This window comes from Lutjanus erythropterus, chromosome 5 (assembly GCF_056507025.1).
Source record: "Lutjanus erythropterus isolate fLutEry1 chromosome 5, fLutEry1.hap2, whole genome shotgun sequence".
In the NCBI taxonomy this organism is placed as follows: domain Eukaryota; kingdom Metazoa; phylum Chordata; class Actinopteri; order Lutjaniformes; family Lutjanidae; genus Lutjanus; species Lutjanus erythropterus.
The window spans coordinates 19998922-20023775 of NC_139321.1; the positions used below are offsets into that span (position 1 = coordinate 19998922).

Below are 24854 nucleotides of genomic sequence, written 5' to 3' on the forward strand. Positions count from 1 at the left end.
AACGCGTGCTGTGCTGTTGCATCTTTCTCTCATCACTTTCCATCTCTGTTCACTGTCAAGAAAAAAAGAATAAAATACGAGGGAGAGCTGCTCCCTCACTCCTCAGAAAATATGGGGGAAAAAAAAAAGGCTAGGAGCAGAGCTCAAAAATAGAACAATCTGTCTGCATTTGTCACACAATTATGAGAGATTGTTCAAACTTTTGTGATGCCAAAATCCCTTTAAAACCTGACAAATCATCTCCAAAGTCAGAACTCATCTTCCTCGTGGGCTTCATGCTTCCCTTAAAACTCAGCAAGATGCTCATTTGAAAGTAAGAGAAGGGGGCGCCTTAACATCCAATTTCCCAACATTTCATCATCGTGTCTCAATAATTATGCAGGGTTATTAGCTCAAGTATTTGTCCTTGGCATTCTTAATGCCGGTTGACATTTATTATGAACAGTAATGGTATTGGAGATCTTTGATTTGCCGTTTGCGGTGGAAAGTATGGCTTGGTGTGTTCTCTGCAGTGCAACAGCACCCTCTCTTGATAATTTATGATATCATTACATCACCAGGAAGACACAGCATACAGTATGCGAGTGTGTGATGAAAACACACGAAAACCCAAACTGCTAAGATGAACCAAAATGGGTGGACACATATTTAAATAATTTGTTTGTATACTTTTATTTTTAGTATGAATTGAGTTGATATTAGAATATATACATTCTTTTTAGATTAATGCACCAGAAAGCTCTTATCCCATTCTCATTTTAGTGTTATTTTCTCATTTGTCTCAAAGCTTAAAACTCAGTTTCTTAATTATCTGTTACTATTTGTCTTGATCTCCTCCTATGTAATGTTTCTGGGTTTAACAAGGGAAATCATGCATGTCATTGTCATTCAGTATGGAAAACATGAAACTTTCAGTGTTGGAACCATTAAAAAAATACCTCATACTGTCCTTCAAACTTAATAATTTACATTCTATGTCTTGGCTAAATGCCATATAATTATTCACTTGCTCATTATTTTGGGAGTGGGCCTGTTTTATGGTGTGAATGTACACATAGTTGATCTTATGTATTGTGACGGCACAATTTTATCTTAATTAGTGCAGATATAGTTTCAGTATGCATGAAGGTGAAATGTACAATATAGGGAAATATGTTTTGGCCAACATGTTAAATTCTTGGGATTAGATTTAAAGAGGAACAGAGGATCCTCTTTTGAAGTAACAAAACTTAATTTGACTAATTTTGGTCATGTTAAATATCTAAAAGGGTTAAATAACAGGATTCTAAGGATGCACATCAATCAATAGGATTTCTATATCAGAGCTTTGAGTGAAGTCTGTGCTGAACCACCATACTTCTAACGTATCTGTAAATTTTGTCGCTTAGGAATCAAAATGTTTTGTTTAGTTATTTATTTTTATGCTCTGTTCAATCATAAAAAGAATGTGCTCTATGTAGGCCCTAGACTTGGAAACCTGACGACTTTGAGGTGGTGTATTGCATCACACTCTAATCACGTGACTTTCTCAGTGTTTGGATCTGTGTGTGTGTGTGTGTGTGTGTGTTAGAGTTTGGATTCAAGCCTATGGGAGGCAACTTGGCTGAGTTGGCAAAACAGTTTAGTCAGATGTGGAATTTAAGATTGCATAACGCTGAGCTAAGCCCCGGGAGAAGAATAAACAGAAATAAACGGAAAAGAATCAAATGTTGTGCATAACAATCATATGCAATACAGGGCCAAATTGAATAACGCTATTTTCATTATTATGGCCTCATGTATCTCAGAGGTATATTGAGATAAGTATTCTGCACCTTGGGGCTTTCAGTAATATTATACTCTGAAGAGGTGAGCTTAGGTGAAAGCTATTATCCTTTATTGATTTCCATTATAAGATCTGACAGGAGGAGATGCAGATAAACAGAAATAGAAAAAGTTAGAGAGGGAGATTTATCTTTACATCAGCTGCGATATGGATTGTGCAAAAAGGGCTAAAGTTCAAAAGAAAAAAAGATGAAGGTACTCTAATATTTTGTGTATTCTGCAAAGAATACATTTCTGAATTTAATACGTACATGTGGACACATAAGCTTGTATTTTGTATGCAAAAACCATCTAAATCCAATCAAACAAGCAAGAGGAGGGCTGAAACTATTTGAAGGGTACACAGTGGAAAAAAAAACAAAAAACAAAGGCAAGCAATAGCAGTTGGTCCTCAGTCTGTTGATGAGAGAGTGAGGAAAAAAAAAACAGAGTGGTATCAGCAAACATGCTTGATTTAAAAAGCGGGTGCTGCAATGAGAAGAAAACTGAGGTTAATGTTGACATCAAAGTACCTTCCAAGTCTGTTTAGTCAAAGAATCAGTTGAGTTTACTTAAAGCAGAACAACAAGAGAAATCAAATATCTGCCCGCTGAGGGGCCACATTCAGCTCCAAACATGGATTTGAACATGCAGAGAAGACTGAAGTCATTTTATTTATAGGTTTGCATGCTGTACAAAATTATGATAAAAGCATAAAAAGTAACATTTGGCCCCAAAAACATGATATAATTACAGTTACAAATTGTTCTCAGTGTGATAAAGTTAGCAATGTTTTACTTTTATGAGCAGAACCAGCTACAAATCTAAAAATTCTAATCAAAGTCACATTAGTGAGGTGCTGCAGAAATCAGGTTTCCCAGTGCTGCACATGTGAAACGGTGCTTGAAATTCTCCCATAGACTCTCTCATAGATGGCTGGTTTGGAGGCACCTGGTGCCACTTAGCTGTACTTTACTGTTTCTTCTGTGTTAATCCAGTGGTCGAGTTGTAAATAAGATCATCTACATCAGTGGTTCCCAACCTTTTTCCTCAAGGGAGCCCCGATGACGCCTGACTAAGTGGCATATTTTTATGGACATTTCGTATTATATTCAATGCATAACAATAACACTACAGAACAGATAAACTGTAGAATTAACCTAAATAGCAACCACAATAACTGCCGAAGGTTTGTTCAAAATGAGGGATCTGGATGAATTTTGAGCAGTTTTCCTATTATTTTCAGCAACTTTCTCTGTCTGTATTATGTATTTTTATTAATTCCTAACAATCATGCATAATAAGCTTTTGTGACAAATTCTGTTTTGTCTTCTCCTTGGGACTTGGCCATTGTTCTTTGGTTGTTTTAACTGCATACTTTTCCAATGCAGGACGAGGCTGTCTAGCAGAAAGTGAAGAGACTGTGAATATAGCTTGTGTTTAAGTCTTCACTGTGTCCTTATCCTGTGAGATTTTCTATTTCTTTCTTATTTATATCTCAAAACTACTACAAGACACATTCATATTCTCTTAATTTTACCCCCTGTAGACAAAAGCACTAGTGTTTCCACTGTAACATCCACAAAATACAAGGTCAATAATAAAATCATCTAAAGAAAAATGGTTGAGGTACAACACACTATAACTTTGCCTGGGAAAATGCAAACAGACTCTTTTCATCTGATTTTAAGGAGAATCTGACCAGGTGGAAAACATAAAGAGTAACTATATAGAAATAGCCAGTCTCTTCACGGATGCTCTTGTTTGCTCATTCAGGTTATGCAGAGGCATCAGCGTTAAACTGAGACTGTTGCATAACTACTTAAAAACTCCTTGTAGTAGCTTTAAATAATAATCTAAATTTTAAAAATGACATTTCATTAGGTTTTTGCACAGAAATGAATTAAAAGCTGAGATAAAGGCAGACTTTATATTACTTTGACAAAAGTCCTTTAGCGAACAATAGCAGGTGCCAGGGCCGCCAGGTTGGGAACCAGTGATCTACGTGACCCAAAAGGCATCGTATCCTCAAAAATACAGAACAGACAGTGATTTGATATATAATATTGTATAAATCAAATAAAACATTCGCTCAGCTAGCATGCCTGGAAGTAAAGACTGAAGAATAATAACTGTAGTCACCAGATTGAGAGCACTGGTTTAGGCATGATTCTATCAACACAAATGTAGTTTCTGAAAGTTCACAAAAATCTGTACAGTAAATATCAGTGAAATATCAATATGATATATTTTCTGTAATTCACAATTTTGTAAACTTTTATTTAATGCGTAACAAGACTTCTAAGACAAGCAAATGACTTTGGTGTTCTGTAGCTACAGGCTCAATAAAAAAAGAACTGAGGAAAATGTCCAAATATATTATTCAGAAAAAAATTCATTCCTGTTCTTCAAACCAGCGCGGACAAAGTCATCACACTCAGTGTTCACAGTGGTCTTCTTCACTAAAGAGTAAGAATCTGCTCAGACCACCCGCAAAGGGAAGACAATGGTACATGGTTACATGTATGTAATATAACAATTTTCATTTGAGTGGCTATAAAGTGACATAAAAACCCAAAAATAGACTGTATGTGATGGCACCGATAAGAAAAGTCTCTGTATAGATGTAAACTAACCTGCAGGCTTATTTACTCAAAACTTTTACATTTAATCTTACGGACATACACTGAACTTTTCATAAAACTAGTATAACAAACCAGTACAACAAAGGCTTGGCTCTTGCTACAGCTTAGCCAAGTCTATGAAAATTCTTGATCGGTTGAGAATGTGGAGAATGTGCAGTCCTCCCCAGTGGGCAGACATGTCCACTAATGATGGAAACAATGGTTTATGGGCAAGGCTCCGTCTGCGTTTCCCTCTGAAAAATCTGGAGAGCCGAGTTAAAGGGAAAAAAAAGAAAAAACATGACTCTCGAAGGATGTGTCCTTGATCTCTTGTTTTGTTTGTCCACTCTTCTTCTGCTGCTCTCTCATTTGTTTCCCATGCTGTCGTGAGACAAAATGCTCAAGGCAATTTCACCACCACCACGCAGGCGCCTGCCCTGCCAATGTTGAGAGGGACCTCCTACAGGAAGACAGAGAGGTTAACATGCAGCCTCTCATCTGAGGCAGTCTTCAAAAAATCCCATTTTACATCATGCAGATAAGAGGGTTACTGAGGCAAGATTGGAAAAACATAAAGCAAACAAACTATAAAATGCTGATACGATTCAGTGACTCGGGAGATTTACACTCACAGAGGGTGTTAGCTGGAACTCCTGATGGTATGTGTTACCAGTTCAGGCGAAAAAAAGCTGTTTTTTTAAACCATTTTAAATGTCAAACATTCCCTAAAACTGAATTTACATTGTAATATTTTTATTTATATTTATATCTAAGAAGTTTAGCAAGTTTAGCAAAACTAGTGAATCCAGATTTCAAATTAAGCACAGCTCTGTTGTACAATTAACTAATCTTAAATTAGTGATTGAAACTGAAACGAATGAATGAATTAATGAATTAATCAGTTTAATCAATACAGTGATGCTTGCTTGCCCAAATTAAAATAAACTGGCAAAGTAAAGGTTAAGTAAATTTCACAATGTTTGCTAGTTGGCTAAAAGTTTTGTGAAAGCTTATATTGTTTGCTAGCTGCAGCTAAAGAATAATAACAAACAAACAAACAAAATTTTTTATATTTTTTGCATTTTTTAAAAAGTTAGGCTATATCCTATTGTTTGCTTGCTAGCTAAAACACTAGTTGGCCTAGTTAGCCTACTCATGAAGGCTCAGCAGAAAAGGTGCGATCTCTCCTCCTTTGAGAAAAACATATTGGCCAAATTATCAGCTGGAGTGAAAGAAAGAAGAGACACATCATAAAACTCAGCTGGACTGAGTCTTTGAGGAACTTCATTATATTGTTCAGTTCATTTTTAAAAGGCAGCTAAAAGTTAAACCTCCTCAAGTGTAAGTCAATACTGGATTACATTTCATATTGGACTTCAAAGTTTTGGTGCAACAGAATTAAATTTAATCTAAGTTTGGAGTAAAACCTAAATTGAGGTTTCTTAATTTTAAGAAAGGTTATAATTTCATTCAGGTTTAGAACTTAATCCTTTGTTGGTATCGCCCGATCTACAACTCTAGTGTTTAAACTGTGATTTATTAGTTTTTGTTGCTTACCTCAGTCCACTCATTGTTCTGTGCATCGTAGGACTCCACAGTGTTGAGATATGACTGTCCATCATATCCACCCACAGCATAAAGCCTGTCACCCAGCAGGCAAACACCCACCGCATCCCGCGGAACACTGAGGGAGGACACAGTGGTCCACGTGTCCGTCTTTGGGTCATACCTGTAATTTAAATATTTGGTCAAATGATTGTTTTTCCATCGCAGTAGGCATGAAAAAGCAAGATGAAATTACTCATCCAATCAGCCCGAACCTCAAGAGGGAAACTGTGTCCCATCCCTACTAACTGAGACGTCCTTATGTTCGCCCTCTTTAATCACTGATGTCTGAATGGTCACTAGCGGCAGCTCCTCTCAGCACAGACAGAGAACCAAATTGAAACTTAAAAGCAAAATTGTCTCTTGAACAGCAGTCCAGAGAGAGCTGGACTCATCAGTGAAGGCAGGAGTTTCTGAAGAAAGATTTCATTTTTCACCATGTTGGCCAAAATGATGAAGAAAATGAGGACACATTATATGATTCACTTTCTGAGATTTAAGGGCATTTTAAATGTTTAAAAATTCAGTCATGTATTGCTGACACTTAGCATTACAAAGTTTGAAGCTGCCTCATGCAGTTTTATTTCAGTTTTAAGCAAACTAAATCAAAAAATGAAGTGAAAGAATGTGATCTGCAATCATAAAATTGTATTATTAAGTATTATTTATATAAACAGACAGGTGCAATAACCACCAGTAACACTGTATGATAAAAGAGCCTTAATCTTACAAATAGAAATATATAAAAACATGGGATATGCTCAGAAGATGAATATAAGGTATTTTAGAACACCATCAACCTTATTCAAGTATGCTGGAGGTAATGTGGGAAAAATAAATCTGTCTGTACACGTATACCTTTTTAGATGTCAAAAATACAGATCAGATGTTAGGGAAAGCCAGTCTATCTAGAAAAACACAGATGTCACGATCTTGAGAAGTGCAAACTTAAACAAATAATGAGAGGTTGGAAGAAACTGGAACGTCCCGAGGTAAACAAGTAGAGCTGGAAACACTAGAGGACATACAGTTTACAGTATGGAAACTGTAATCTACAAAAACCAATGAGAACAAGAGGTGCTTGGAAAAAAGATGGGCCTTCTTTCTATCAAGTCTATTAGATGAAATAAGTTTTGTTCATTTTTTTTTTTATGAAATTGTAATAGAAAACTAGCTGCAGTAGCCCAATTTCTATAATGAATGATAAAAGCACATTTCTTCTCTCTCAGTACAAATTATTTTAACTGCTTTCTAGTGAGTAAAATCACAGTTTTAAAGATGAACTGAACTGTTGCAACTGTTACTCTCTGCCTGACTAACACGTCGATTAAAAATCAAAAATGTGTAGAAATCAGGCAGCACTAAAAGGACTGTATATACATCATATATACACAGATATATTAATCAGGAAGTTTGGAAAAATAAACAAATGTTCAAATGAAGCAACCTTGTTTTACTTCTATTACTTCTATTAGAACCACTTACAAAATTACACTGCAGATTAAAGCAGAAAAAAGCACAATGACTTCCCACTTACTATTACAGTAATGGAGGTCTGTGATTATTGTTTGACAGTCCAGAAAAATCTGTGGCACTTTGATTTTGACTCTAAAAATGCTTGTAGAGAGTCTCTGAGGGTATAGTAAACCCTCATCAGGGTATAGAAGGCTTCATCATTATATATATCATATTTATGTATCATATTTTTTAAATTGTATTATATACTGTATATATGTTTATTTTAGTGTTTTGTTATTTCTTGCTGATTATTTTAATTGTTCCTTTCATGGGTTTCATCTCTCTCTTGATACTCTGTTTTTGTAAGTTCTCTATATAAAATGTATTATTATTATTATTATGTTATCACCCTGATGAGTATATAGGATATTTTTCACCCTGTGTATCCATCAGGGAACTCTGAGTCGAAATCCTTGAGCTAATAAAGGATTTTTAGATTCACTAAATAACCATGGGCTTCCGTTACTAGTAAGTTGGACAGAGTTTTTTTCTGTTTCATTCTACTATTTTTTGAGTTTTTATTGTCATATTACAAACTCTACTTTTTTGACCCAGTGCAGCCGATTAGTTTGATATTGCTTTGAAGGCTGCAGCTGCATTCACAGATTGTTTTCTTTAAATAGACAAATAGTGGGAGCACATGAAAATTGGGCATAATTTGAAATTTTTCAAAAATAGGGAAAGGTAATCTTGGCAGTGAATTACAACTGAAGGTGCTCTACTCTGTGTCTGAGATTCAGGTGATATTGTGGCCACCAGATGGTGCCAGACACTGTAAAATAAAAGCATGTGTGGAAACTATGATCTCTTCAACGGAGTATCTCGTATTCTAACACAGACATGTCTCAAAATGCAGGAACAGGGTGGGGATGGCGAGGGGCTGAACTCCCTTTTGTTCTTGTTAGAAAATCCCGTCCCCACCCATGGCTGAATTCCATCAACTGAAATCTAAAACTGTTTACGCAACATGTCCATGTTTGTGTGTTTTCTCCAGAGAAAGAAGAGTTTACCGACCTCTCCACACAATCGGAGAGTCGAGAACAGTGGTTGGAGGCGGGGGCGTCGTGTCCACCGACAGCATACAGGAAGTTGTTGTATGTTGCTACGCCCACTCCTCCTCGCCTCTTGGCCATGGGTGCACACATGCTCCACTTGTTGGTGTGTGGATCAAAGCACTCCATCGACCTCAGACAGGAGCTGCCGTCTCGGCCACCGACTGCAAACAATCTGAGAAAAAAAAAAAGACAAACCGGGTTAAAAATCTCACCGCCTAACTTGCACATACAGTAACTGCTGGATCTGGCAGAAGCAGCTCACGTCAGCTGTCAGACGTTTGATGACAGAACAGTGATAATGTGACAGGTTTTATAAAATACAGCAGTGAGCAGTGGATAGCATTTTTCAAAGGCTCTTTCCTTGAGAGTGTTCTCTCCCAGAAAGATCACATCAGTGTTTTCAGTGCTTGTAGCTCACAGGCCCGACAGCAAGAAAGTAGAGGCTAGGGAAACAGTTTCCTTGTTGTCTATTTTTGACCTAGATGCAGAAATAACTCAGCTTCGACTTTAACACTGAATACTGGATGCAGCTGAGCAGCAGCCTCTCCTCCTTCGGCACACAAACATATTTAAATGAGGCTGAGAGCTGGTCTGTTCTTTGCTTAATTTACTTTCAAATGGTGTTGTAAGCCACTTAATACATACAAATACATAAAGTGTTGTGCTTTTATGGAGTCTAGATTGCACTGTATAAATTAGCACACTAATCAGAGCTGCTGACTACTTCACAGCCACGCTGTAGTTTATCTCACAGACCACAAAGGTTGATTGTGGATTTCAAGAAGTATAATGTTGTCAAACTGTTACTGCACTAATGGTGCACTTCAGCTTTTCCTGGACCAGTGTACTGTGAGTTACGTAACCGTGCCTGTGTTGTTGCGTGCTCTATTCCAACTTGTGTATCACGTTACTGTTGACCACTTTCCACAGCAAAACACGCTGCTGTGTTATAGATCTTTGTATTTATTGTGTATCATTTCAGTAGAGTCTGAAAATCAGCTTTCAGAATATCTAACGGTGGCCATAAACATTTCTTTTATGTCAAAGTCACAGTATTTTTGCATGAAAACATCATATGACCTATATTTAGCAAAAGGAAAAGCAGACATGTTCAAATTTCAAGTCTATAAGCAAGGTGATTTTGTAATAGAAAAATATCCAAGAACATTTGACATTGTATGGTTATTTTAATGCGTAATTCAATATTCAATATTTCTACATACAAAAAAGAAACCACATATTTAAAGGGACAGTTCAATCCAAAATCAAAAACACATTAAACATTTTTTTTTGGCTTGTAGTACAGTTTCATGTAGGAGCTACTTTCATATTCAGTATTACTTTTTACTTTTTCATTATTTGTATCATGTGTAATATTAATATTACATTATTATTGATGTAATTTAGAATATTAATATAATATAGTAACACTTTTTATTAGTTTTCAATATCACTGCCAGTATTACTTTCAAAGTCATTGCCAACACCTTTTTTCTGTTTTAGTTTATTTTTGTTTGCTCTTTTAGTTAACTTATGTTACTATTTTTATATATATATATATATATATTAGGCACTGTTGTTTTGCATTTAAACTTAATATTTTATATTTAACTTTATATTTGATACTCTGTTGTTTTCTATTGGTTTTATTCTGTTACTGTACTGTTTTGGAGCAATCTCGGCCACAAGAATTTCCTTCACCACAAGCTGAGTTTCATTATTTTCAAGAGAAGGCAGACATCTCTACGGCTCGTATCTATAAAACTCAGACACTCACGCTAAATCTATTTAGATGGATGAGTAGCACTACAGGCCGGACGAAAGACACAGATTTTTGATTAAGGGGTGAATTGTCCCTTGAAGGCAAACAGGGACCTTTCAAAATCATGCCCTAACACTGACATTCCTTTTTCCCTGTAAATTGCCGCTCTGCCTCCTCATTGTCTGTTGCGGCTTTACTAATGCCACTGACCTCGACCTCAGGCTCCACGATATTTCAAAGTCACAGAAAAACAACAATAAGGTTGCACATTTTAGCATTAAGCAAAGTTGGGATTCCATAAAGCAACTTACTTTCCATTGAGTGCTGTGACTCCCATGGTGCTCCGTGGTGTTGACATACTGGCCACATAGTTCCACTGTCTGGCCTGCGGGTCCCAGCGCTCCACTGTGTTGAGATAGCTCCAGCCATCATGGCCTCCCACAGCGTACATAGGGCCCTCCAGCACAGCGATACCTACACAAATAGAAACAAGAGATATATGTTTACCCAAAAAATAACTGCTGTTATGATACCTATAAATACTCGTGTATTATATGTATATAATGTTTATATTAGAGGTGCACAGAGATGTCAATATTTGTATCCGTATCTGTTCAACCAACGAAATGATCTGGATATGTATTCACATAGAAGACCAGAAGTGGGCATATTTTATACCGTGAGTCACGTTAAACCTGGCAAATGTTTTGTTTTCTAACCTAATATTCATTGGCAATGCAATTGTTGTTCCATCAAAATGATTTAATATTAGCAAATAATTGATTCTGAAATATATTTCCACAACTTCATACTTCATACTACATACTTTTCACCTGTTTCCTTTCTTTTTTCAAACTAAATTGTCTGAAGCCCCCCACCACCTCCCTTTTAACAGTGATTGATTAAGGTAATTGCAACTTTTTTTTAACTATGCCAAGTTAGTCATGGAACATTTTCTGAACAATAATAAGCGATTCTCATATAAAAGAAATATATTTTTCTTTTTCCTAGCATTACAAATTATTGCAGTAACATTTTATATGATTTTATTACACTGCTTTAGTGAATACTCAATTCTGATTGATCAATTACAGCCATTAGGTGATTTGTTCACTTTTAATGGAGAGCTGGACACGGTTCGATTAGTTCACCTGTGAAAAGGAAATGACTAGCAGACAGACTATACTAGCTGGCTATACTAATTATACAGTTTAGAGAAACAGCCATGTAATAAGCAGGATAAAGTACAGTGAGCAGGTCATTATTACAAATTATTACATGACAAATAGTCTATTTTGATTTGTCAATTACAGCATTCTAAGGTCTGTTATTACTGTATAACAGACTGTTACTATGAACACAGTCAGCGTCTGTAGGAGCAACAAAATCATTTTTAGATCTGTAAAATAATTTTGAAATGTAGTGCTGTTGTGTCAAATAATTGTTTTTTGTAAGTAATGTACAGTGAGCATGTGATTCATGATTGCATCACCCTGTCTGGGTTTATTTGACCATAATGACTCAGCTCACTGTACATTAACCCTTCCATAAATCCTGATAGGGTGATGCAGGACAAAGTATTTCTAATGTGTGAGAATTATTACAGTGTGCAAGCATACAGTAGATGCTGGAACATTGATATCCTTTAACTATTGCTGTCATGCTAAGTGTTTCACACAAATATCAAAGCTAAAGCCACAATACATTCAATTCCTCCTTGAGGGTAATGAATCAAAGATTAGTTCCTTTTTTCAAATGCTCATTTTAAACCATAATCTCAGCACAGGGTAACGTTCACAAACCACATATTTGTGAATAATCAGTGAAAAGAAATAATATGACATTTCTGAATCAAACCTTTCTTCACCAGTTCTTGGAGAGCCGAGGCAGAGATGCATTTCTCATTTTAGAAGTGAGCAGAGTGAGTCACACAGCTGACCAAATCTATTCAGAAAACAGGAAGACTATAAAACTGCATTGTTGTTCCTCATTCCTAAGTCACAGGGGAAAGCGGTTTTTGCCAGCAACATTGCAGAGGATGTTTTAACACAATGGATTTTTATAACACCACCCTTATTTCCTTTGGTGAGAGTTCAATTATTTTGGGGGAACATGAGGGCAAGACCACATCCAGAGAACCTCGAATGACAAAAACACAGTCAGACAGAAACAATTCTCGTAGTGGAACTCTCTTTTTATTACTGACTGGTGGTTTCGGAATGAAAAAGAAATACTTTTCTTTCTCTCGTCTTTACCCATAATGCACACAGCAGGCAGTAGCCCGGGCAGGGATGTTGGTAGGCACTATCAAATATATTCAGACTCAAAATATGCACGCCACAAGCAAAGCAGCGAGAGATATTTGCTACAGGAAAGATCAAAGACGACACAGGTAATCTGTACGGTGTGATCTCCTGGGCTCGCTGATACCTCAGACCACACTGGGTGAGTGAGCTGAATGCTTTGACAAGATCTCCCTGTTCTGTTCCCCAGACCTGTTTCAACTGTGAATCAAAACGCTTCTGATATGAGATTTATTGGGCAGGGAAGGGTAAGGAAGAGCAGGGCCAGCACAGCCTGCCAAGCTTTGATAGGCGAATGGGTAAATATCAAAGGTCTATCTCTAAAAGAAATGTGTCATTTTTCTTACAGTGTGCCAGCTGTGCATCCCACAGTTTTGAACCACCAGGTAGTCTGACTGTGCTAAACCTTGGCATGATTGAAAGAATTGTGTTTTACAGTCAGCATCCTCTTGAAAACCGGTAAAGACCGGTAAAAAAGATATTGCATAAATAATGACAACTCCAAAATTTCCCCCTTTTTAGTATAAAGAAATACAAGTACATTCACAATTAATGAATTTACAAAACCAATGAACAACCTGAGATGTGTAATTGTGTAAAGTGCAATTTCAGTCTACTGTCACTGCATGTGTATTGCAATATACAGATCACAGTGGATCGACATGTGTCCGAAGCTGTATTTTGAAACTGAGCAACAATATAGTTTTGTACTTCTTCATGATTCCATGATTCAAACATCTTCTCATCTAGTCAAGATCTAGATCTCTAGATTAATTTTCCAGAAATGTCCGCTCCTGAGTAGTAATACTGCACCACAGCAACAACAACACAACTAAAGTGGAAGCTAATGAGGGAGAAGGTCAAGTTATCTCCTGCCTCAAAAACCATTTACAAATTTAAAAGGTTTGGCTCTGCTTTAGCAGCAGGCTTCTGCCAATACTGTTTTATGATACATTCTTTTGCACTGAAGCTGTACATTAGTAAATTTATACTATCAAAGATAATATTTTGCACAATGATCAATATCTTTAAATATAACCACAATAAGTATTCATTACTGTTTCAGAGATCAGTGTTTTGGTCTGGCATTAATGAATTGATGCTTCGTTTTTTAAACTTTGTCTAAGTCATCCACTGGGCTGGATTGGCGCTTTTAGTGGGTTTGTTCTGGAGCTTGATCTGTACGTTTGAAACCTGTTACAGACAACTTAATAATTATTTAATTGAGAAAATAACTGGCAGACTAACTGATATATAATATAATACAATACATATAATACATAATAATATGTACATACTGTATGTGTATATATAATATAGTGTATGTTAATATACTGTATAATGCATAACATATATGTTTATGTGTATGTATATATATCCTTATTATCAATGTACTCCTTCAAACAAAAGCTGTTCTTTAAAGAAAATGAGACACATCTATAAACAGATACATAGAGCTTTGAAACAGGATTGTTGTGGAACTCAAAATGTTAAGTGTGCTGTACTGGTGTTAGTTTATGCATATCAGATAATTAGTAATATTATCTGTAGAAATAAGGAATCTAACTCCATTAGTATGCAATCCTTAACTTTTATATTGACTAGCCTATATACTATCTACATAACAGAGTTATTCAGTTTAGGCTCTTGGTTTTTTGTGTACCACCCCATGATTTTTAGTGTCCCCACCTGGCCATCTTTATGAAAACTTTCTGAACCACTGTTGTCACTGTATGTGACACTCTGGTATAAACAAAACACTGATTTGATGTTTGCATTATTAGGTTTTCTATCAGTGTATTACTTTTCTTTTGAATAAAGTAAGTGGAGGCTCATGTGCCTCACAAGACACACTCACCAAGTCCATGTCTGTGCGTCGACATGGGGGGCATGGTGGACCATACTTTGTTGATGGGATTGTAACACTCCACCATGTTGGACGTCTTGAGTCCGTCCCTCCCGCCAACCACATATAGCTTGTTTTCGATCACTGCCACACCAAACTGCAGCCGGCGCCCGTTCATGACTCCGACCTGAACCCAAGTGTTGGTCCGCAGGTCGTACTTCTCTATGGTGGTGGAGCCTAAAACCACAGATGCAGCAAGTGTTACAAGTTAAATACACCATCGCTTGGGTGCCGATAACTCCTGCTCATGGGCCGTACCTTTGGTGGCATCCATCCCTCCTACGGCATAAAGTGCACCCACAGTGGACTTTCGGGGTTTGGTCCTCGGGCTCTGGAACATAGGACGTCTCTCAGGCAGAAGATGGTATTTCATGGCTTCCATCAGCAGCTTTTGGCATTCCAGATCATCAGAGAACATCTTGTTGTTTTCCAAGTCTGCAAGGAGCTGCATTTAAAGGAACTACTTTAATAGGTTACATCATGAGAACATATTCAAAATATAAATGTGTACAGAAAGTGCCAAATAATTACGGTGTTTTATACAAATCATCTGTGAACTGATGCATTGTCTTGGCTGTTTATGCAAAACCAGATTCATCCAATGTAGAATTACAGAATACAGAATGAAGAGCAGCTTATAACTTCATGTAACACCCGTGTACATAAACAGCTTCTTATTTTTAGATGTTGTAAAAACAAGTCTGTTTTCACAAAACAATTTGTAGTCAGGAAAATCATATTTAGAATTTTGCGTGTCCCTGGTCTTTTGGAAAATACCCATAAATGAGCCTTTAATATCTTGTACCATGTATATAATACTGAACCCACACCGAGGACTGAAGCAGTTGCTTTTCAATGTGCACATTTTTTTAATAGTTTTTTTATTTAATGATGTTGTTAAGCCTGCAGGTAATGTAAGTAAAGCTCTGCTCTGCTCATCTCTTCAGTTTCTACTTAGTACTGGTTTTGACAAATGTGATGATTCATTTCTGTTGTTTATTTGCCTCACAGCAAACATTATCTCCCCAGCCAATGGATGAGATAACTTATGTATTAGATCATGTTTTCCACATATTCATTCATAAACTATTCACTACTTCATTGTATGGATGGATTAGATCATGTTTTCTGCATACTTTTCATTTAACTGCTTCAATGTTGCTTGTGGGTTGTTTTTTCCTGCATCTGTTCACCTGATATAAAGTAAAATATCAAATTCACATGTGCATAATTAGTTTTGGAAGATAATCTGTCAGTGAAACTGAACCTGGTTCATATAAAAAGGAAGATATTTTCATTCTTCATATCTGCCAAAAATCTGGGTTTGATGTTATGTAAATGAGGATGACACAGTTGTAAAACAACGTTGCACTCCTCTCAGAAATACAGCATTCATAAAACATGAGTTGCAGTTGTTAAAACAATAATAATTCAAACATAAGTGAGCTATTTATAGCCTGACAATGCACATAAAAAGTCGTGTAGCTGTCATACTGTGAATCTGATTCATCACAAGACTGGAGAATGCTTTTAATTGAGCCACTAACATAAACAACGTGATTATTGACAGTGCAGTGGTTCATTGCCTTTCAGAGGTCAGTTGGAAGACTGGGGGTGTACTGGGGTCTTTTCTTGCACTAGATATGTGGGACAAACACCTCAATCTCAGAGGACACAGGAGGCGTTGTGACAGCTTAGTTCTCAGCAAGAAACTCAAGCAAAAACACAGCATGTCCTTCACCACTGTCTTTATATGTGCTCTCTCACCTGTGGAGGAAGAAGAGGCAGGCGGATGAAAGCGAGAAGCACCCCGAGGTCCTGCTGTCGATGCTGGACGTCGTACCGCACCCACATCATCAAAGCCTGGAAGATTGTTTCCTCGTCGGGGACGTTGATGTCATCGCTGGAGAGCAGCTTAACAATCTCCGCCGTGGGGAGCAGCAGGAACTCCTGGTTCTGAATGACCTCCAGGAAGTGTTCCTGGAACACGGAGGAGACGTGGAGGAGGCAGATAATCATCAGTCATTAGCTGGGGGGGTACGTGTGATGCAGCATCGAGTGTGTGTGTGTGTGTGTTTCTACATGTGTGAGGACCACGTGGCACAAGGACAGATAGGTGAAGACAAATGAAGATAGAGAAGCAGATAGAGAAGGCCAATTTAGAGGTTTCTATTGACTACTTCTGACAGTGAAATACTCTGTTTCTCAAACATTTTGACTGAACAGATGAAACTGTCATCTGTTTCACTCAGCTCACTAAATAAAATGATCCACACAACAGCAGGCTACAAATCAATCTGGCATAAAACATCTCCAAAAAAGCCTCTTCGTAAGCTTATAAGGCGTCCTTGCTGCTGATAATACATGACACCATTAAGCCTTTACAAGCCTTTTAATGAGAAACAGAGAGGCACTGTGCACCAACATTACCATCACAGCAATACAGTGTCCCGCTCCAAGTTTTGTGGAAGATGTTCTCTATTGCCTTCCTAAAGATTGATCTTCCATTTACTGGCCAGAAGCCCGGGCGATATTACAGCACCGCATGGCTAACTCTTCAAGGACATTGTCTCTGGGCAGTTCCATTAGACATGATCGTATATAAAACACCATCCCTCCTCGACAGTATGTTATATCCAACATTAAAACTCATGAAAGACATGCAGGGCAATCCTCGTCCATAATTATGCCCTGTTTCCTTTTTGAAAGAGGCAGCTGAGCATTAATTATTAAGCTGCCAGAATAACTTTGACAAATCATGCGCTCGCTGTACGGTGGATGCTCAACAATTACAAAAAACAAGCAAGCTATTGATCATCAACTTGCAGTAAATTACAATGTCTTGGTCGGATCTATTATGAGAGCAGGTTTTAAGAGCTTAACACAGACAGCTTTAATGAAATGAGGGACATCTATTGATCTGCTGTGGTAACACTGAGGGAGAAATCCCGTCCAACTCTTTGACGTTGCTTTAGACCAATTATATGTAATTACCAGTCTCCAACAGCTGACGAATGAATTGAAAGCTCGACAGTTTGTTTCATAACCGTTTAAAAGGATGTATTTTCAGAAGCTGGCAATCTCATTGGTGAGTAAACTGCTCGGAAAACAAGATCAGCGGGAGAGGATACTAATTGATTTAACTACTGCAAAACAGTAATTGTGTAATAACAGTGTTTTTCTGAGGAGGAGGAGCGCGGATGTTTAATCGGCACGAGGCTGGGAGAATTACCTTTCAAGAACTTTTCGATTACCATGTAATTTGCAGAGGCTGGAAAACACAGATTGCTATATATGTTGTTTTCTTTTAAATTTGGTTTACTTCACAAAATCCAAACTCGGTCGCACCTTACAGAACACTAATACGATGGAAAAAGCCATAATTTGTCTCAAATTAGACAAAAGAAATAATATGTTCTTCATTAGATATTAAACAAGCGCAACTATACTCTAATTAGACACCATACACCAAACGGTACCCCAATAAGACATAACACGCCGTAAAAAAACAAACACTCATGAGTCTTTAATATCTTACATCTATCAAATATTTAACCCACACTGAAGATTGAAGCAGTAGCTTTTTGATGTACTCATTTATTGAACAAAGGTTCGTATTTATTAATCTTGATAGGCCTGCAGGTAATGTAAGTAAAGCTCTGCTCTGTTCATCTCTTCAGTTTCTGCTTTATACTAGTTTTGACAAATGCAGTGGTTTGTTTGTGATATTTATTTGCCTCGCAGCAAACATTATCTCCCCAGCCAGTGGATGAGGTAACTTATGTATTAGATCATATTTTCCGCATATTCATTCATAAACTATACACTACTTCATTGTTGCTTGCAGACAGCGAGCCCTAATTTGTATCAAATTAGATGAAAGCTAGATAGTATATGTCCTTTAATGGACAGTAGACCCTTTATTGAAGGGTAATTTGGGAGTCTACAACAGACCTGTACTGTAAACTAAAGTGCCAGTTGTTTGGGAACAGCCAGCGACAGAGTGTCTCAAGTAGCAGTTGTTTTGATTTCACGTTAGTTTACAGTACAGTTCTATTGTCCCAAATTACCCTCTAAGAAAGTTTAATAAGTGTCTAATAACAGAACATATTATTTCTAGTTTTGTCTAATTTGATACAAAGTAGAGTTTGTTACGTCTTATTATGGAACATGGCATTTTCTGATATTTAACTGAAATATAGCTTTTTGTCATCTCAAGCAGTACATGTAAAGGGTATCTCTTCCATAAAGGAAAAGGATGTCAAAGGCAGATCTCGACTGCCACGCTCAGCCACAGAAAAACAAGCTTATCAAAACATAACTCGCTCCACTCAGAACCCAGAGGATGGACTTCCAGGAAGCTGACAGCTCTCGCAGCTCATTACTGAAATGATTGAACAGGAAGTTGGCCCTCTTGTGCAGTTTGATGATTAGATTAACCTCCTGGTTCTGGATGGGGCCTATGTAAACAGGCTGAGCAGATGTCCTTTAGGAGATAAGGCCTGCCTCGCACTGTCACTTCTGCACGGCCAGCAAGACGTTATCTGACAGATATGTGCATGAATCTTAATCCAATGCAAATATTCCTCGCAGAGATATATATATATATATGTGGAAACTGCATTTTCACAAGTCAGGCTCTGCACTAATCAATGTGCAGCAACATGGTATTTCTTACTGACAGCCATATAACCAAATTAGATCAGGTGAAAGCATGAAACTATTCAATTTCTATTCAAATGTGGACGTCACCCATTTCTCTGCTGAAATTAGATGAAGACACCAACAGCTCATTCCTTTACAGGTTATGACAGGTTATTTAAATTAACTAGCCTCAAAACAGAGGGCAGTCACAAATATCTCAATGTGTTATGTACAATATATCAAAATGTGATGTGATCTACACACATTTCATTCATTTACTATATTCACAAAACAATGCTTATTACACATTTAATGAGAAACTTTCTTGAAATAATGAGTACTGTCTCTCAAAGTGTCTTGTCTCAAAGATATAGATACAAGAAAGTTTCTCAATTTGAGATAGTATGTCATTATTTTGAGAGTTTCTAATTATTTTTGATATTTGAAAACTAAGTCATTGTTATGAAATAAATAAGTTATTATTTTGAGATACAAAGTTATTGTTTTGAAATAAGCAATTCATTGTTTTGAGATGTTAAATCATTATTTTGAAATACAAAGTCATTATTTTGAGAGTTTTTAATTACTTTGCAATAGTAAGTCATTATTTTGAAAAATAACTCCTTATTTTGAGATACATTGGTGGAAACTGGTTTCCATAATAATCAGAATTGATAAGATAAAAATAAAAATCAGATTTGCACTGAAAAATGGCTCACAGTTAATCCTGTCATTACATTGATTATGTAGAGTTCATTTGGTTCACTACAGCGTGGACTGCCTTTCATGTGCAAGAGGATACAGTGGTAATAATTAAACTAAATTTTTAAATACTCTTGATACTGTTATTGCTTTCATTACCACAGCTGCCCTCATCTAATCATGCAACAAAGAGTCACTTTTGAGAGCGCTGTCTCTTATCACAAAATAAATAATTCAGCCCACCCAGCCATGTAAACGTGGTGTGGCTATTCGCCCTCCTACCATGGTGTAGTTATGAGCCACGTTGAGCAGGTCCACGCAGCCCTGGGCGTCTGCAAAGGAGCGTATTCCCAGGCAATTGGAGGGATGGAGCTGCTTCATTAGGAAGTTACAGCAAACCTGGATGACTTGTGAAAGCTGGAGGAGGCAAGCTGCTGCCAATAAACTCTCGATGGTCTCCTCTTTCAGCTCAAGGACGCCTGCAATGTCAGGAAAAGAAAAATATATATTTTTTATGTCACGACTGGAGTTGGCCATAATGTCAAACGCAGGTGCAGGAGGAGCATTTCAATCATACTTAAGTATAAACAGTTACATACAGTAAACTAGGGACGGTTGCAACACCTGCATTTCTCTTGTTTACTCAAAGACTATTTGGACTAGACCATGGGTCTGCAACCTTTACTCTCAAAAGAGCCATTTTCAGCCAAAAAAAAGACATAAAAATCTGTCTGGAGCCACAATTATTTGTGTATTTTCACCTGAAGACTTCTCTCTTTTTTGGATTTGTCATCCGTAGCTAGTCTACAGTGGCTCAAGACCAGCCACCTGCAAAATTCAGAGGAAAAGTCCACATGTCCCTATCCAAAGAGCCCCTCAAACAAATACAAACATGTTTTAATTTAAACATTTTTACATTCGGGAATGCAAGAATCATTTTTGACCTGCAACAATGATAAATTAAATCTTAAATATTAAAAAATAAGTCTTGTTTATTTCCATATAACATTTTGTCAAAGCCACAGGGAACCACTGGAGAGGCAAAAGAGCAGCATGTGGCTCCACCCCTGGACTGGACCAACCAAATCCTTATACATTAAATTTACATCTTACTGCTAATTACTAATATCATTTGAAGATAATTACCTATGACACATCATTCACCATATTTTTTTCAGAGGAAGAATTCCCCAACCCCTGGGGACAGTAAAATATGATAAGGGGATGGTTGCAACATATTAAAAATACATTAAATTTCACTTATTAACTTTTTATTTTTTCCCAATAAGAACAGTATTCTGAAAATATGCATTGTTTTACAATAATATTTTAGTACTATCCATTTAGAAACATTTATCATATAGCAGGGATTGAGTTTTGTTTGTTTGTGCATAGAACATGGTCTAGCTTAAATGAAGAATCAAACAATTTATAATGCAACTTTTTATTTGGGTGAACTATCCTTTTATCTTCCCCACAATGACTTGCTTATGTTGAAAAATATTGCTGTGTGGTATGTTTTGAAATGACAGAATACCATGTTCTCACACATGTCACTAAGAAATCAACAAAACAAGGATACAAATGATGAAGTTATGATTTACTCATCAAAAAGGTCAGGGGAAAGTATGACATGGCCGTGTGTAGAATGACTATCATCATTCTAGCATGTTGGTGGCTTGAGAAATGTTGCAGCCATTCCTTGTCGCAACCATCCCCGGTCTACCGTACCCGTAGTGACAAATAGCTATACTACATCCTACAGCAAAAACAAGCCGGATAATCATCATTATGTTATTTTACCCTTTTTTATGATTACAATACTGTGTAAGTGGATATTTCCAAACAACAGCACTTATCAAAGGGGATTTGTCCTGTAAAATAAAGCAATATTTCATTGAACTGCTGCCCAGTCAGCCCAGTGATGAATTGCCTTATCGATCCATTTTAATCACGCTGGGTTTCAGAAGTCTCATAACTGCTTACAAGAGGTAGTGAATGTCTTTATGAGCACTCACCGGTGTAGGCAAAATGAACCAGGGATCTGAGGGCCTCTGGATCGACTCCCTCCATCTTGATCTCCTCCTGCTTCGCTTCTCTCACGTCACTGGTGAACATAGCAGCAAAGTAGTCCGACACAGCGCTCAGGACCAGTCTGCCATAAAGATAAATGTGGCAAATTTATGCTCCCATACTGTACATTAGTTGAACATCGCTATGTGAGATCTATATGCTGATTATTTTAAGTGGTTAGCGAATCAATCCTGAGGTTGCATGTCCTCAAATGTAGCTTTTCTTCCTAATTAAGTGCATATCTTCGCAGTGTATTGTATCACATTGTACTGTAATTTCATGTAGTAACTGTGATTTATACTGCTTGTCTGGCTTTAACACTCTGCTAGGTCACTATGACAAATTGAGTGACTTACTGTTTCCCCCTACATTCTGTGTCGTTCCACTTTGTCAGTGTATGATAAATGAAATTATCCCACATCCTTCATGTTGCTAATAGCTACACTGGTCAGACTCCTAATTATGTTAACTCATTTGTCTGGCTCGCATATCACACTGGTTGATTCATGAGGGAAACGAGAGATCATATGGCAATACAAGGAAGTGAGATCGAGTGACACAATCCAACAGTCTACATCCATGTCTGCATAATGTTGCGGGTTTCTAATATTCCTCTATGTATTTATTATATCGTGTGTCCTTTATTACATCTATCCACCATACCTGCTTTACTTGGCTGTGTCCTATGAGCAAAAATATAAAGCCACACTGAAACAGGCAGTCAGACAGCTGATCATTTCGCCCAACTAGGTCAGTCACTGATACTTTTTTCTCTCTCTCTGGAGCATTCTGGTTTCTGTTTCATGAGTCTGTCTGGATGAACTAACAAAATACGCCAGTGGATAGACGTACGAGCACATGCACTCAGTGAACGCGGTGCCTCCCAGCATTCAGGGGGATGTCATGCGATCTGATCAGCTCAACCATTCAACTGAAGGCTGGATGCCCAAATATTGACACCTACGTGTCGTGGATCACGGTGTTCCTTCATGTTTCAAATGTAATGCGGAAGGGAAGAGGTTGAATTACAGCACAGCAGTGTACGTTATTTTGATGCAAATTTAATTTGCATATCTTTGTTCTCTATTGGACAGTATTGGACCCTTTATTAGACTTAATAGAGGGTAATTAGGGACACATTCCAACAGAACTGTACTTTAAACTATTATTTTCCACACTTGGAGCCTCATTAGACTTTATTAGAAGGTAATTAGGGACACATAGAAAAAATATTCCTCTACTGCTTTTTTGAAGGGGGGCATTTACTTGGTAATCTGGCTCAAATATTGCTTTTAAATGGGGAAGTAGGAGATATGTGATTTCATTTTAGTTTACAATACAGTTCTGTTGTTATGTGTCCCAGATTACCCTCTAAGGAAGTCTAATAAAGATCTAATAAAGGATCTAATACTGTCTAATACAGAACATACAAACATTACATAGATACATAGTTATAAATAGTACGGCTTGTTATGTCTTAATGGTCCTTGGGTATATGGCGTCTGATTAGAGTATTGTTGTGTTTGTTTACTGTCTAATGAAGAACATGTTATTTCTAGTTTTTGTCTAATTTGATACAAAGTAGGGTTTGTTACGTCTTATTGGTGTACTACAAAATAAATAGTGACAGAGGAATCTTCCTTTGCATTTCAAAGATTATTCCTCTGAAGGATTGGACTGAATGTGTTTCAGCGAAGTGAAGTCCAGACTAAAGCCTGAATGCAAACACATCAACAGCTTAATGAAGTGAATCCAAATGAGCTCTGTATCTCTTCACTAAATTCGATGCAGGAGTAATTAACAGAATTAAAGCTGACAGAAGCACCAACACCAACCTGTGAGCCGGTATCTTATGATCCCCTGCTATCAAGAGGACATCACACAGCTGCTTGTGCTGGAGGTACGTCTCCATCTTGCGGAAAGTCTGTTCTGCATGATTTGTGGCCTGGAAAAACTCATCGGAGGAGTTGGTGTTCATCCTGGAGAAGGTGCTCAGAGCCAGCCTGTGTGAAGACAAGCAAGGAGGGAGGAAGAGAAGACAGATGTTGAATGACCAAAACTAGATGATCTTTGCATTCTGTGCTTTTTCTATATTCTTTTGAACATCTGGGCATTGCATCACAGGCCATTTGCTCTTTGGACCCTTGTGAGCAACTGTTTTCAAAACCAACACCAGCCGTGCCCAAATGTTAACATGAAAAGCTTGAGATAAAACCATATACAGCACACGCACTCAAACGACACACTGTGATCACTACAGTCGCTGATGTGCTGTTTTCACACTTGATCACACAGTGTCTGAACAAGTGTGAAAAAGAGTACTGCATAGTGCACAGTTCATATAACAATAGCTTCACCCCTTTGGTGGTTTTGTTCCCTGAATTATTTTCTTCAGCCTGGCGATGCTGGCATGATGTTAAATTTCACATCGGTTCAATTTCAAGTTTCTTCTCTCACTTGACTCTTTCCACTTAATGCATTGTGTTTACAAAGGGACAATCAGATGTTTTGGGCTGCATGCATTTAAAAAAAAATATCAAAATCCTCAAAGGATAAATTGATTTTTATCAATGCAATCATTGCTCAGTCTAAGCAACCCAAATGTCCCATAATTGGGTGACCCTTCTGGCATTAGCCAAATTACCAAATGGCTAATCCACCACTGAACATTGCACATGGTCTCCACTAAATCAATAGAGGAATACTTTAAGTTTTGCTGCATTAAGCTTCCCCTTTCTACTTTTTTTAAGATACACAATATGTAATAAATAGTGAACCCAGTAAACAATAACCTCTTCACAAAACACAGACATAAAAAAAAATCCATAGGACAATCACAAGGATATTTCAATTCATGGA

General features: G+C 37.3%; 1 protein-coding gene across 1 annotated transcript in view; it reads right to left on the minus strand.

Moving 5' to 3' along the window:
- Positions 1 to 2398: 2398 nt before the first annotated feature.
- klhl4 (kelch-like family member 4) overlaps positions 2399 to 24854 on the minus strand; it is a 42665-nt gene continuing 20209 nt past the window's right edge. The window contains exons 3-12 of the mRNA XM_084719053.1: positions 23831 to 23998; positions 21941 to 22077; positions 20205 to 20401; positions 16344 to 16556; positions 14835 to 15021; positions 14529 to 14753; positions 10679 to 10841; positions 8565 to 8777; positions 5985 to 6156; positions 2399 to 4887 (exon numbers count right to left, since the gene is read on the minus strand). Coding sequence (XP_084575179.1) covers positions 4828 to 4887; positions 5985 to 6156; positions 8565 to 8777; positions 10679 to 10841; positions 14529 to 14753; positions 14835 to 15021; positions 16344 to 16556; positions 20205 to 20401; positions 21941 to 22077; positions 23831 to 23998 — 1735 coding nt within the window. The 3' untranslated portion in view covers positions 2399 to 4827. The remainder of the gene's footprint in view (positions 4888 to 5984; positions 6157 to 8564; positions 8778 to 10678; positions 10842 to 14528; positions 14754 to 14834; positions 15022 to 16343; positions 16557 to 20204; positions 20402 to 21940; positions 22078 to 23830; positions 23999 to 24854) is intronic.